Consider the following 16,225-nt stretch of genomic DNA (forward strand, 5'->3'; position numbering starts at 1 on the left):
GTCGCACCTTATTGACCTCTATTAGAGCGGTTATATCGGTGCGGTTCCGACTTGCTCGGAACCACACTGATTTCGAAGGTAGTACATGCACTACTTTTGTTGTGATTTGCATAGATATCTGTGTCAGATGTCTTGCAAATCACAATGAAATCGGCAGGTCCCCCGATTGTTAAATCGTGCGACTTCGCTGTAAGTCGCATGATTTCAAAATCGACTTTGATGTGACCGGGGGGTAACAGCATTTTCTAGGTTTTTTTTATAATTGCCAATAAAACACTAGCACTCCTAAAATGCTATTACCAGTGTTTTTTTGAGCTTAACAAAATGCTAGTGTGCATGTGTTATGTGAACGCACAATCCCAACGCACACGTTCCTGTTTTTAGCGTTGGCTGTGTATGTAAGTGGGTTCTGCAGCGACCATCTGCTGGAACCAAAAGTAGTCAAAGAAGAAGAAGGTCACCAGCCCACCGTGGATCTCCAAACTGGGTCCAAAAGCTTTATTAAGCGATCAGATCGTTACAGCAGCAGCAACTTGTCGGAGCCTCACAGGACCCCTTCATGAGGCATGCTGATAATTCATAGATCCGATGATATTATGCGATTCTTTGAAGGATCGTTTGATCAGATTGTTGCGTGTATGGCCACGGTAAGCGGAGGGCTGGCTGTACTGCGTGCCTTTGTAATGCGTAAGGTTTACGTTAGAGGGATCAGTGGAGCTGGACAGGAGTTGTCAGAAGCAGACAATGTAGGAGATCAGCAGAAATGTCAGAGAAGAGGTGATGAAGGATAAGTGTGACTGCAGACAAAGCACAGATAAAGCTGGAAGAGGGGCGTGGACTGGTTAGAGGTGGTGGAAGGAGGGAGTGCTGTTATTAGAGTCCAGCAGGGGATGTAGATCTTCTGGAACTGACATAAGAAGTGGGGGAGATCACCAGGGGAGGGGCAGGCTACTGATTGCACAAGAGGTGCTGCTACTTGAACTGCTGTGACAACTACTTGTACAAGGAGTACACAGCATATGGCTGCTAGCTGACAATTCTTGCTGGGACTATTGCTGGAACACAGCTGCTTTTCTAATGAAGTAAGTACATACTTTTATCATTGTTGGCTTCAAGGGACACCATACACATTACAATCTGACAGCACAGTCTTTGTACAATCAACTTTAGATTTACAAAAACAATCTAATATAAGAACAAACCTACAATTTCAGATTGTAGTAAAAGGACCTGTCTGGAGACAAATTGATTAATTTGTTTGTAGACAAGTCCTTCCCAATCTGATCATATAATCAACCTTCGATCTACCAAAACTATATAATATGAAGATCTCTCTACTTCTTTCCAGTTAGGAAGATCCTTCCACTACATGGCTGTTGACAGATCTAATGGAGATTGTACAGTTGTGCTGCTAGTGTATGTGATGAAAAACATATGGTGAGAGTGGTAATTAGGCTCTGTTCACACTTGTGTGACATCAAAATCATGCAAATTTTTTTTTTTTTTTTCATTGCACCTTTTACAGTGTGAATTGAGGTGACTTTGAATGAGTGCGAATTTGGCTTTGACCTAGGGTAATTGTTTGTGCTGGGAAAAGTCACACACAAGTTGCATGTATAACCTTCAGGTGCGACTTTGGAGAGTTTGCATTGAAGTCTATGGCCTTCAAGTCGCATGAAAGTCAGACCAAAGCAGTGCAGGAACTATTTTCAAGTCGCTGCGACCTGGAGTTGCACAGATATGAATGGTACTTGTTGAGAAACCTGGGGTGCGACTTGTCATGCGACTTTGCACCCAGTCTGATCATATAATCTCTGTACAATCAACCTTAGATCTACCAAAACTAGGCAATATGAAGATCTACCCAAATTATCGACTTATTTCCAATTAGGAAGGTCCTTCCACTACATAGTTGTTGGTGGATCTAACGGAGATTGTACAGTTGTGCTTCTAGTGTATGTGACGAGAAACAGATGATGAGAGTGATAGGCTCCATTCACACTTGTGCAACTTCAAAATCGTGCAATTTTCATTGCAACTTGCGGTGACTTTGGATGAGTGCTACTTTGGCTTTGACCAAGGATGGTTGTTTGTACTGTACAAAGTTGCACACAAGTCGCATGTATAACATTCATGCGACTTTGGAGGGTTTACATTGAAGTTGAATGGCCCTCAAGTCGCATGAAAGTAGGACCAAAGTAGTGCAGGAACTACTTTCAAGTCGCTGCGACTTGGAGTTGCACAGATATGAATGGTAATCATTGGGAAACCTGGGGTGCGACTCGACATGCGAATTTGCACTCCAAAGTTGCACGAGTGTGAATGGGCTCTTAAGGTCACCATTATATGTGCAATCTTTGTACAATCAACTTTAGATTACCAGCTAATGAAGCCCCAGCTAAACTATCCAATCATCATTCTGTATCCAATCGGGAAGGCCCTTGTACAAACTGTTGGTAGATCTAAAGGGGATTGTAGAGAAATATTGTAACACGTGTGGTGATCAGAGTAAAGTGAAGCTGTCTATATACAATACAATCTATATTAATTTGTGAACAATTGTGTAATTCTATGGTAAAGCTGACCATACATAAAATGTATTTATTTATTTTTTTTTAGACTTTATTAAAAAAAAAAAAAAAAAAAATGCATGGGCTCATTTACACTTTTAGTTAGTAGTAGGTGGTAAAAACAGCTGGTTGAGCCCTGTTTTCACCACATTCCGTAGCCTTGATCCTTTGCAGGCACGGCAAAACCTACACATCCTGTCATGTTCGGTGGGCAGTATTGGGGCATCGCAGCAACTGTATGCAATGCACGTGGTTTTTGGGGGTTAAAAAGGTGGTGATGCGGTGATGTAAAGCCTCTTTACCTTTTTTTTAGACATCCTCTGAAGAGTGATCCACCCCTGTCACTCTTCTGAGGGCTAATGCTGGTGTAAACTATGGGTAGCACTTCCTCCTGACAGTACTAGGGTTGTGGGTTCGATTCCCAACCACGGCACCACCTGCCTGGAGTTTGCATGTTCTCCCTGTGCCTGCGTGGGTTTCCTCTGGATATTCCAGTTTCCTCTCACACTCCAAAGACATGCTGGCAGGTTAATTGGATCTTGTCTAAATTGGCCCTAGTATGTGTATGTATGAATGTGAGTTAGGGACCTTAGATCGTACGCCCCTTGAGGGTTAGGGACGTGTGTGTGTGTGTATATATGTATGTATGTATATGTGTGTGTATGTGTGTGTGTGTGTGTATATATATATATATATATATATATATATATATATATATATATATATATATATATATATATATATATGTATATATGTATGTATATATATATATGTGTGTGTATGTCAAGCGCTGTGTAAATTGACAGTACCTGTAATAAAAAATAAATTAGCCCTAACATCCCGGTCACATCGGTTCGACTTGGCATGCGATTTGCATGCCCTGCGACTTGCAAATCACAAGCCAATTCACACCCTATTGTCTACAATTGGAGCGGTCATATCGGCACAGTTCCGCCTTGGTCGGAGCCGCACCGATTTCAAAGGTAGTACATGCACTATTTTTGGTGCGATTTCCATAGACACCTGTATCAGATGTCTTGCAAATTGCACCTGAAATCGGCAGCTTTCCCGACTTTGAAATCATGCAACTTCACTGTAAGTTACATGATTTCAAAGTCGGGCTTGATGTGAACGGGGGCTTAGGGCAGGTTCATGCTGTTGCGGCTTGCGTGGGCACGGCACCCTATTCATTTGAATGGCCTGTGTTTCATGTAGGGAAATGGTTCCTGCAGCATTTTGGAGATGCAGTGGCCAGGAAATCACATTCCCTATGGTTCCTGCACCCATCGATGCACTACGTTTTTAGATGCGTGGGGGTGCCATTTTTAAAGAGCGACAGGTTTTGGCACAACCGTATGACCCCAGCCTCATAGTTCCCTCCATCCACGCATGGATGGATGAATCTCCCACTGAGGCTATTGTATTCTGACAGCCGCTGACTGATGGAATACAGAGGGTGCTGCCAAACCATAACTGTAGCTGATGTTCAGATTGAAGGATGGTTGGGTGCTGACAGGGACAGCCATTGCTTCAGTCACAATCCAGCAAGCTGAAAGTATAACTAAAGGCAATTTTTAAATTTTTTTTTTTAAGTTTTAGATAGTGGAGAAGAAATTAGAAGACCTATTGGGTTTTTATTACTATGAGCATTGAAAGCGAAAGTAAAAGAAAACCCCAAAATGTGGCTTGTTCCCTGAAAAGTAATAGAGGGGAAATCTTCCAATGGAGACACTAGTTCTGGTGACCTGGTTGTCCCCAGGGGATTCCCTTAACAACTTGACGACCGCAATACGTATATAAACATTGTGGTTTACCTGGTTTATGGCTGAAGGAATCCGCCATAATCCCGATACCGTTTTGTTTAGCACATGGCCATCTTTCACATGAAGCAGTCCTAGTGGCCACTGGATTGCTTTCCGTAGCGGTGGAAGAGGACGCCTCCTCCGGCCACTCGCCGCTGTTTCTAGGGCTTACTGGCCGGCCTGAGAAACAATCCAATGGTGCAGCCTCTTAAAGATGGCAGTGATGAAAGACTCTGTGGTCTTTGATCACCTCTGTCATGATAGAGGACCAGAATATGGTCACATCCAGATGGCAGCGGAAGCATACAAATTTTTTTTTTTTTGTTTGCAAAGTAAAAGTTAAAAACTTTTTTTTTTTTTTGATCTTTTGCTTTTAAAGGTGAAGAGGTTTGGGGTCTTTTTGACCCCAAATCTCTTCTTACCCCTGGTTCACATCTGTGCGGGTGGTGCCGCTGCGGATCCGCATAAAAATCCGTGCAGCCACACCACCTGCACAGAGGAATGCGGACCTGTGGGCGGGTGTCATTAATTCTATTGGCACGCCGCCCGCACTGGAAATCGCAACCGTACTGTGAGCGTCGGTTCCCGTGCAGGCTGCGTTTACCAAAGAAGTGCAGGGACGTCTTCCCTGCGTGTCCCAGGGCACGGGAGTCCATCCAAATGAACGGGCTCTCGTGCCCGCGCAAAACACGGCCTGCAAGAACGCGGAGATGTGAACCTAGCCATAAAGAGGAACTGTCATGCACAGTTCTATTACAAGGGATCTTTACATTACTTGTAATAGGAATAAAAGTGATTTAAAAAAAAAAAGGGCAGTGTAAAAAATTTTAAAAATGAGAGAATTTTTTTTAAGTGTCCCCAAATACATACACAAATCGCGCACGCATATGTAAACTGTGTTTGCAGCACACATGTGAGGTAGCGGTACAAACATTAGAGCGAGAGCAATAATTCTAGAACTAGACCTCCTCTGTAACTCTAGGGCTGGATTCACACTTGAGCGATTTGTAGCTTGAAGCTCAACACTCCAAAATGATTAAACTTGAATAAAATCAGTTGTTCTCTATGGTATGTGTTTATGTGATCGGGAGTGAACAGGTACCTTAGAGAACAACTGAGTCCTAGTTCCTTGAGTAGTAGCTTCCAGCTACAAATTGCTCAAGTGCGAATCCAGCCTCGCCTTTTAAAGCGTCACCTGTGGAAATTTTTAACTACAGTCATTTGTCTCCATTCCACAAGTGTGCATAATTTTAAAGAGTGACATTTTTGATATATATTTACTTGCCATTACATCCTCTTTCATATTTAAAAAAATTTGGGGTAACTTTTTTGTGTTTTTTTTTTTTTTTTTTTTTTACTAAAGTGTATTTTTACCAAAAAAATTGCACTTGAAAAACCGCTGCTCAAATACCATGTGACATTGCAATGATCGCCATGTCATTCTCTAGGGTCTTTGCTAACAAAAAAAAAATATATATGTGAGAGTTCTAAGTAATTTTCTAGTAAAAAATAACCATTTAAACAAAACCTTCCAAAAAATGCTTGGTCATACGCAGGGATTTCCTGTTCTGGCTGTGGGATAGGGAGTGAAGATAGGTTTCCTGAATGGGACATAGATAGCAAAAAGTAAACACAGGGGTTATAACTTCTATACTTTATCCAAAATAAAAAACAAACGTTTTGGCTATAGTTCTACTTTATTGCAGGCCATACATTTTTTTGTTTTTTGTTTAACTAGTGGGTTGTATGGAAAAAAAAAAAACTGATTCCCTTCATCTACACATTTGATGCTAATGGGGGAATCCTTCTCGCAGTGCTACTGTGTTGTGCTGGTGGGGAGCCTTCCCCAGTGGCAGATTACAATGATTAGTGTTCCCAGCTATAGCCAGAGGCACTGATCATTCGGGAAAAACCTGACAGGTTTGTTGTATACAGCTCCAGCAATAGATTGAAACCATGTAAAACCAGCTAGCCCATACATGGATTGGAATTTGGCAGCTCCCTGCTGAACTGGCCACATTTCAATCCAAGTATGACAGGATTAATGCAGGCCATAGACTGTTCGTTTATCAGCCGATTTTTCGTCCAAAAAACTAAACATCATTCATTCTGTAATCCGATGTTGCCACCAATGATTTTGAAAATCGGTTGTTTTTTACGAATTTTCCAGCATGACCAAAAAAACGAAATGAGGAGGAACCACGAAAATCGGCCGATGCCATTGCCCCACTAACAGTGCGAAAATCAGCTGATTATTCTTTCGGGCGAAAAATTGGCCGATTTTTCGAACCATCTATGGCCTGCAATCGTCTCTGCCTCACAATTGGCAGCAGAATTGTCAGTCTGTTATGTGTGCACCTTCAGGCTATGTCCACACAAGTGATTCCTAATTACCCATATGAATAAAGCCTTGGTTAGCTGTTGAGATTCCTATGCAGCTCAATGTCCAACTGTTGCCTGTTTGTTTTTTTTCTGCATCAAAAACACATTAATAGTAGGTTACATGGTTTCCAATGGCATAGTTCACACCAATGAAGTTAGTTCCAGTGCATTCCAGTTCCAGAAAAGAAGTAGAACATGCTGTATTTTTTTCTACACTGCACTGGAATGCAGTAAAACACACCAAAAACGCACTGGAATGCACCAGAACACACATGTCCTTATTTAAGTTGAAGAAAAATGGAGGGAAATAATGAACTGCAACGCCACAAAAACGCATTAAAAAACACACTGGAATGTGGCAAAAACATTATTATTATTATTATTATTATACAGTATTTATAAAGTGCCAATGGTTCGCTCAGCGCTGTACATTACAAAGGGGGACAGAACATGTGACAGAACAATACCAATACAATGCAAAACATGAGGGGATTGAGGGTCCTGCTCTTTCGAGCTTACAATCTAGGACATGTAAAAATGGGCATACAGAAATGCATCCAGAACATATCCAGACTTTGTTTCCAGCCCTTCGAGCTTGTTCATACTACATGCATTCCAGTGCATTTTTTTTTTTTTTTTTTTTTTCTGCATCAAAAACACACAAAGTAGGTTACATGATCTTAAGTGGCATGCTTTACACCAGTGCTTGCAGTTTCCTTGCATTCCGGTTCTAGAAAAAAAAGTAGAACATGCTGCATTTCTCCTGCATAGAACTGTACTGGAACACACTGGTCCCCAAATGACCCAGAAAGGAAGAAACAAAGCATCAAAATGCATCAAAAACGCACCAGAACATATGAAAAAAGTGCATGCAGACTGAGTTTTCTATGGTGTGAACTAGCTCTAAATCAGTATCTACGTCTTGCTTTTTTTTTTTATGCTTATCTTTGGCCAATTTGTTGTTGGGCAGATTAAAAAACACAAAACTCATCAAAAATGCATCAAAAACACACACATAGAATAACATGCTGGGAGGGGGTGTTGACTGGCTGTAGAAAAAAAGTCAAAAGCCAAAAACAGCCACTGTAAAAACATAAATTTAAAAGACCAAAACACTGGGCCACATGCATTAACTTTCTACAGCTACAAAGTGAAGCATCACGACCCTAGCATGTGTACAGCCCTGAGCAGCTGCATATTCTTTTTAAGGTGGACAGTTAGAGGCTGGTTAAAATGCGGCTCACCCACGTGATTTTACCATCCCCTGGCTTCCCATGAGATGGACTGCTACTAATACATTGTTCACTTGAATTGCATGCAAAACTTGGACTTTGTGTATTTGCCTAAGGGCTCTTTCACACAGTGCTTACCGCCCTCTGAAAAGTGATCTGCGGTGGGTTGTATTTTAGAGGGCAGTAGAGCAGTGCCAGGTGTTCCCTGCTGAATGTCTGCTTTTTTTTTTTTTTTTTTTTTTGCTTGCACAGTGGGAAACTGCAGGCAGTCAGAGCTGGCTGCCCACAATTAACCAATTCAATACCGGGCAATTTTACACCTTCCTGCCCAGGCCAGGTTTCAGGTTTCAGCGCTTTCACACTTTGAATGACAATTGCGCGGTCATACAACACTGTACCCAAACTAAAATGTTATCATTTTCTTCACACAACTAGAGCTTTCTTTTGGTGGTATTTAATCGTCGTCGGGGTTTTTATTTTTTGCTAAATTAACAAAAAAATACCAAAAATTTTGAAGAAAAACACACGTTTTTCTTTGTTTCTGTTATAAAAGTTTGCAAATAAATAATTGTTCTTCATAAATTTAGGCCGAGATGTATTCTGCTACATGTCTTTGGTGAAAATAACCCAAATTAGGATGTATTTTTTAGTTCGTAGGAAAGTTATAGAGTTCACAAACTATGGTATAGATCTGAATATTGATCAATCCTGAAGTACTGACAGCCAATCTAATTTCTTGAGGTCCAAGAATGTCAGAACAGTACAGATATCCCCCAAATGACCCCTTTTTGCAAAGTAGACCATCTGACGTATTTCATAAGAGGCATGGCGAGTTTTTTGAAGTTGTATTTTTTTTTTTGTCATTTTTCGGAAAATGAAAAAATTAAAAAAATTAGTTTCACTATTTTTTTTTTTTTTTTTTTTTTTTTTTTTTTTTTACATACTATCACCAGTGCAGTACAGCATCATCATATAACTGGCATGGCGGTGATCAGGGACACTGACTGGTGACAGTATGAAAAAAAAATATATTATTTTTTTTTATTAAACTTTTTCTTTTTTTTAAGATTTTTTTTTTTCATATTTCACTATGTCCAAAGTAGTACAATGTTACCATAGTAACATTGTACTACTTTGGGGAAGTGATCAGTATTTTTTTTTTTTTTTTTTTTACACAATTTGCTTATAGCAAAGAATTACTTTGCTATAAGCAAGCATTTACCTGAATGACGTCGATTCATTCAGGGGTTTTTTTTTTTTGTGCTTAGCTGTGATTTGGCCACAGCTAATCACATGACATGTGCATGTGATTAGCTGTGACCATTCACAGCTAGACACTAGTATACAATGGATGGCATGAATGAAGCCATCCATTGTATACAACTGTCATGTGACCTGTGATTGGTCACATGGTACTGGCAATGGGGGCCGATACTCAGATCTGTCAGCGGCCGTGTCCGAGGTACACGACTGGTGACAGATCGCGGCTCTGCAGGAGCTCAATCTGCGCATGTGCGGGAGGACGCCATATGTCGTCCACCCGGAACGCTGATGACATATGCCGGCCGCCATTCGGCCATAGGGCGGGCGGCAAATGGTTAAGATGCCAGTGCCAGGGACCCAAAGACCGGAATAATCGGTCTGGGTGAGGACAGCTCTGGATAGATCAGTGTCTGTTTATTAAACGTCAGCAGCTACAGTTTTTGTAGGTGCTGACATTTAATTTTGGCACATCTAACAGAAGAGCCGCTTTAAGTAATATCTGGTTATTCAAAATACAGTGCCTTTCTATCCTAAAACAATTGGAGCAGAGAATACCGTTTTAGGGGATATTGGGAAGAATGCTGAGACCCCTTTAGTGTGCTTGAGTCTCTCTTCTGTGTTTGCGCCCACCTTGGAGCTTCATGCAGGCAGCCTATATATGTGGATGTAGATGCAGTGGCGCAGAGGTGGATGTCTTGGTGTCTGAATGAACCCTTAAAGTAGAGCAGAGGAAACCATGTCAAAGCCGATGCTGTGGCCACCAGTATCTATTGAACTTCGATATCTATTGTGTCTGCATGCATATTTACATGCCTTGCAGGGCACGCTCAGAACCCCAAAAGCCACAGTGCATTATTTTTATGTCCACGAGGAGTTAATTCTGTTGCTAATGAGCAATATAAACTGTCCATGTAGCCCTTTTTAATTAGTTTAGTTTATTGCAGTCCGATAAAAAGATGATGAATGCTGCTGTACCTTGCACGCTACTATTGTCCAAAGGCAGTTAATGTGTCCTTGACTTTTCTGCTTGGCGATCATTCAATATAAATACAATAGTGTGTGTCTTTATGTGACATTTTGGTTTATGGCTTGTTATGAATTCAACTTGGAACATGCACGCTGCTCCTTATGCCCAGAGGGATTTCATGTTCACAATGCTTTACAAACAGTACATTCACATCAGTCCCTGCCCTTGAGGAACTTAGTCTAAGGTCCCTCGCTCACATGTGCTTGATGGGCCAATTTAAACAGGAGCCTGAGTGGATGATGGGGAGAGGGGCCCTTTACATAATTGTATTTTAGCCTGGCAAATCCTGGTCAAGCATGGTCACATCTGAGAGGAGGCACAGAAGGAGCAGAGAGCTGGGAAAAGTAGCCTTTACTTCATAGGGCCCCTTCCAGATGGGGTGGAGCATAGCAGGCAGATGACATATTAAAGTGTTACTAAACCCAGGATCCTGCATTCACTATATCTGGTCTCCCACAGTACACACAACATGGAAATGCAATTATTTTAGTAAATATAAACTGCTAAATGCCTTTTCCCATCAGCAGTTAGACCAGTCTTGTGACTTCTATCAGTGTCCAGCAGAGCACTGGTTAAAGTGATACTAAACCCCGGACACTGCATTCACTATACCCGGTCTCTTACAGTATACCGAACATGGAAATGCAATTACTTTAGTAAATATAAACTGCTAAATGCCTTTTCTCATCAGCAGCTAGACCAGTCTTGTGACTTTTATCAGTGTCCAGTAGCGCCCATGTTAAAGCTTGCAGGAGGAGCTTTCTGCTCTAGCAGGATGCGAAACCCCTGACCTCTGTCTGGACAGTGCTGATTGGCCCTGTGCTGATCACATGCACTCTCCCAAGAAAACTAGGCATGTGCAATATGCCTACGGTTCAGTCTGTCTTATCGGGGGTTAAGAGGTGATTGCTTGAAAAAGGGGAGGAACAGAGAAGACAGGATCAAGCGGCATTTTTACACAATGCAGAGGATCTAAATTGAGTACAATAAGCATGCTTTACTGCATATACAGAATGATTTTACTGTTGTGGGTTTATTAACACTTTAATTCTACATTTGGAAGTAAACACTACTAAAGGCCTGGTCGGAAGCTCCTACGAAAGGGTTGTATCTAAGGTGTATAAAGGGACAGGGCTTATTTCCGGGGATGAGTACTACCAGTGGAAAACGCTGCAAGTGAAAGGCCGTCTTGCCGTTGCCATGAGTAACCAGTTGATGTAAAGCTGCCAGCCAGTGAGTGTACAGTGTGACTTGGCAGGGATGACTGTGTACTCCATTGGTGAGGAGGTTTCCAAGTGCAAACCCCTCCCTAGCGACTGTAAGGGCTCGTTCACACTAGGCTGTTTTGCCAACGCTTGCCAAACGCCCCTATAGCGTTTGGCAAGCGTTGGTCCGGCGTTTGCGGAGCGTTTTTTAACGCTCGGCAAACGCTCCGCAAACGCCGCATGCGCAGTTTAGCGGCGGTTGCTAGGTGTTTGCCGAGCGTTAATAACGCCCCACAAACGCCTATAATGCAGTTTGAGTGGTGTTACCGCTCCGCAACCGCGTCGCAACCGCACCGCAAACGCCGGCCGGGCGTTTGCGGAGCGGCACCATAGACGAGAATAGGAGGCTTCAAAGCCTCCTGACTCGTCCAGAGGCGTCCGTTTTGCCGCGACGCAACGCGACGCAAACGCTCCCGTTAGAACAGCACCATGTGCTGTAATGTGCAGAATTGGCAGAGGCGTTTGGGAAGCAGTAAAAACGCTTCCCAAACGCCTCTCTGCCGCCTGCACACAAGGCTAGTGTGAACGTAGCCTAACAGGGCCCCTGTTTGTCACGAGGAAGAATGTGAGAGAAAAAGCTCTGAAATACAGAGCCTCATGCTAATGAAATGTCTCATGTATGTCACTGGGATTGAGGTGACATGAAATCTGGGCTGGAGAGCAGGATGTGGGCTTCATAATATCCCCTCATAAGTGCTGCACCATGGTTTGAGTACAGTCAGTAAAGTGTAATGCCGCTGTGAAGTGGATGAGACATGAAGGAGTTAATTGTGCCACGACATGTGCTCTCTTCCCAGCTGAAATGCCACCTGAATGCAGATTTCTCATGACTGCGGCCTTCACCTGCTTAGCTGGCCATTAGCAAGTGAAGTTCCGAAGCTCCCTTTTAGGGTGCCTTAACCTCCCTGGCGGTCTAACTAATCAATATTTTTGAATGTCAAAGCGGAACATTGTTTTGCATGGAAATTTGTTGTGTTATATTGTAGGCCTGTAATTTCATGGGAATAACTCACTTAAATCTGTCCAAACTAGAGTCTAGTAAACATCCCGGGTATGGTAAAGTTTGAAACCTGAAATTATAATAAATATAATAAATGTAATGTAATCAAACCAAAAACACTGACATTTGAAAGGGCGCCAAGTTCGCACATCACTGAGCTCATTCGCAGAATCGTTTTCAGTGTCTGATGAGGAATTTCCCCACGAATCATTATCACTCAATTCTGCAAGTGATTCTAATTCACTATCGCTGTTCTCTAGCTGGTGTTTTGACCTAAAGGGACGGTTTTTGAACACCATGGACGTTTCTCAGTTTCCAGGCAGAAAGAACAGTAAAAGTGCAGGCAGGGCACAGGACAAAGCACTAGGGACAAAATGTATGTGAAATGGTTTGATACAGTAATGTAATCCTAACAGATTACAATGTATTGTGTGTATGTCATATTTTTACTTATTGGAAACTCCTGCCGGTTCTGCCCCCCTGCGTCCCGACGCTCGCAGGGAACAGAACCCGAAAGACGGATTCCGGCATCGGCCGGAGGACATCGGGGGATCGCAGGATAAGGTAAGGATCGGGGGATCGTAGGCGAAGCACTATAGCGTAATCCCGAGTGTAGCTCGGGGTGTCCGCATTTAGTACTGTAAATTAACCCCGAGCCACACTCGGAATTACTGCCAAGGAGGTTAAAGTGGAACTTTTAGCTCAAAATATTAAAAAGGGTGAATGGGCAGGAATTTTAATGCAGAAGAGATATGCTTTGTCTCTTCAGCAATAGTTACCTACCTGCCAGTTCGCCCTGCTGCATAGTTCACCGTAAATTTGGCAAAGCCGAATCTGACTGAACTGCTACGTGTCATCCTTGCCCAGCCATTGACAGCACAGCTGTCGGCGATTGAGACCCAGAAGCTTACCACCTGAAGGTGTTAGCGGCTGGGCAGGGAGATCCAGGACACCGCATTGCTGGATCCAAAGATGAGTATAGTTCTTTAAGTCCACATGTGTTTTTTAGCAGACCAGACTGGACGCAGAGGTCCATAGGGGTGAATGGACCATCCGATCAGGCCAACCTGAAAAACTGTCAGGTGGACCTGATTGGACCTACCGTGTGAAAGGGGCCAAAGTCCCAGGGACCAGTCTGAGGAGCACATCAGTGCTGTTGATTCTTCATTCTGTGGAAGCTGTTGACCAATCTGAATCGGTTTAGGGCCCATTGACACAGTCTGTGCTGAGGGACTATTATCTGCAGATAATCACTGCCTGAATGGTAAAATAACTACAGGCTTGGCAGTCTCCCATTGCTTTGAATGCGGCTTCCCAGAGCTAATTACAGGGAACCCCGCTGAGTCTCCTTCAGGTAATCACAAATGATTGAATGATGAGCTCAGGCATGTTCAGACACAAGTACAAACAAGCCTGAGCTTCTCCTTTGTCAGAACCTTGCCTGATGGACAGGAATGTCTGATTGGTATTGTACACACCCATTATTGCCCCACCACAAACTGCATCATATAAATAACAAATACAATTTCTAAAACCCCAAAGATATGAATGTGGAAAGGTTGTGGCCTTTAAACTCGGTAGGGTTTAAAGCTAACTGTTAACTTTGAACTTAAAGCAGAACTTCACTCTCGCAATCGGCATTGACAATTTTTAATTCTTATGCTGCTAGCATTAGTATATATTTACTTGATTTAAACATACTTTTTTTTTTTTTTTTTTTTTTACTTCAGTTACTGCCTAGGCAAATGATAAATGATGTCATACATCCCAGAAGTCTTCAGGAGGGACTTTCTCAGCTAAGCACACCCTCTTGTTTGTATGCCTGAGCTAAGGACTGATGGATTCCAGGAAGTAAATGATACAAGAATCATCTTACTCAAGATGGCCACTGCCAGATATGTCAGGGTTTTTTTTTTTTCAAAGTGATTTGTCAGTAAAATAAAGCATGGAGACATAGATGGCTGAGTTTGCTTTGAATATTAAAAATTAATTCAATATCATTTTTGGTTTGTGTGGCTCAGATGCAGTGTAGTTAGGGTTGCCACCTTATCCCTTTAAAACCTGAACACATTACACAGGTTCTGAGGCCAATTTAATGCAGATAAGACCACAGAACCTATGTAAGTAATATGTGTTCGGTTTTAAAGGGATGAGGTGGCAACCCTAGGTGTTCCACTTTAAACAGCTGTATCAACCTTTCTCACAACAATTCCAACCAGACTTCCCTTTGAACAACTTTCCTATATACTATAAATTAAACAAAAGTGGTTGTTCAAAGAAATTTTGGTGGGGGGCAGACAATTCCATAGGACTGCTTCTTTATTTTGTGGTCCTGACATACAAAAACTAAATGAAATATTTGTTCTGAAACTAAAATGGTGAAACTGTTCAATTAATTTTTTTTTTCTTTGTTTTTTTTTTTTTTGTTAACATTGACTAGCTAAATGTGCTGGGAAACTTTTGTATTGTTCCATGCATTGCACATTAATTAATGTGAGCGACTGCCATTTCTGCTTTTATGGCTGTTTGATTTACTAAAACTGTAGAGTGTAAAATCTGGTGCAGCTCTGCATAGAAACCAATTAGCTTTCAGGTTATTTTGTCAAAGCTTAATTGAACACGCTCAAGTTAGAAGCTGATTGGCTACCATGCACAGCTGTACCAGATTTTGCACACGGTGTTGCCAGTGATTATTGTGTCCTACAGACAGAGCTGATCACGTGATATGGTAAACAGCCAATCACAGCGCCCTTTTACCACGTGATAAGCTATGTCCAATGACACTGGGTAAATACAGCTGCTGGTTATCGGCTGCACTTTTCTCATGCTGTCACAGCTTGAGGAAAGTCCTGCTGATAACTGGCAATTGTCAGAGAAGTGATTGGCACTGATCATCAGAGCACTGATGATCAGTGCTGCCCATCAGTGCCATCAGTCAGTTCCTACCATCAGTGCAGGATCATCAGTGCTGCCTATCGCTGCATATCAGTGCAGCCTCATCAATGCACATCAGTGAAGGAGAAAAATTACCTGTTTGCAAAATTTTATAATAGAAACAAAGAAACTTTTTTTTTTTGTTGTTGTTGTGTATAGCGTAAAAAATAAAACCCTTAGTGGCAATTAAATACCTCCAAAAGAAAGCTCTATTTGTGTGAAAATAAAATGATAAAAATGTCATATGGGTGCAGTGTTGACCGCGCAATTGTCCTTCAACGTGCGACAGCACTGAAAGCTGAAAATTGGCCTGGACAGGAAGGGGGTATAAGTGTCCGGTAGGCAAGTGGGTAAAGCAGTATTACCCTCTGTTCACATCTGACTTTGAAATCGTGCGACTTCACTGTAAGATTTCAAACTCGGAGGGCCCACCGATTTCAGGTGCGATTTGCAAGATATCTGATACAGATGCAAATCGCACCATAAGTAGTGCATGTACTATTTTTGAAATTGGTGCGGCTCCAAGCAAGTCGGAACCGCACCGATATGACCGCTCTAATAGCGGACAATAGGGTGCGACTTGGCTTGCAATTTGCAAGTCGCAAGGCATGCAAATCACATGCCAAGTCACATCCAGTGTGAACCAGAGCTTAACCCCCAACCCCCCCCCCCCCAAATAAAAAACATTTTATTATATTGCAGCTTACCAATTCATAGATGTGATGGCTACATTAGTTTTCATTTTTAGGT

At 42.2% G+C, this 16,225-nt stretch overlaps 1 protein-coding gene across 3 annotated transcripts in view; it reads left to right on the plus strand.

The window, feature by feature from the left end:
- Window positions 1–752: 752 nt before the first annotated feature.
- LOC149470080 (N-acetyllactosaminide beta-1,3-N-acetylglucosaminyltransferase 3-like) overlaps window positions 753–16,225 on the plus strand; it is an 84,463-nt gene continuing 68,990 nt past the window's right edge. The window contains exons 1-2 of one of the 3 annotated variants that reach the window (XR_016310732.1): window positions 753–1,082; window positions 14,272–14,497. Coding sequence is in view for 1 of the 3 variants with exons in the window: in XM_089667381.1 (XP_089523507.1) it covers window positions 1,078–1,082 (5 nt within the window). In the remaining 2 variants the exon portion in view is untranslated. Of the gene's footprint in view, window positions 1,083–14,271; window positions 14,498–16,225 lie in introns of those variants that run through there. The other 2 variants (XM_089667387.1, XM_089667381.1) reach the window with 2 other exon arrangements.

Source organism: Staurois parvus, unplaced genomic scaffold, assembly GCF_062004578.1.
Source record: "Staurois parvus isolate SC_StPar_1 unplaced genomic scaffold, SC_StPar_1.0 ptg000053l, whole genome shotgun sequence".
Classification (NCBI taxonomy): domain Eukaryota; kingdom Metazoa; phylum Chordata; class Amphibia; order Anura; family Ranidae; genus Staurois; species Staurois parvus.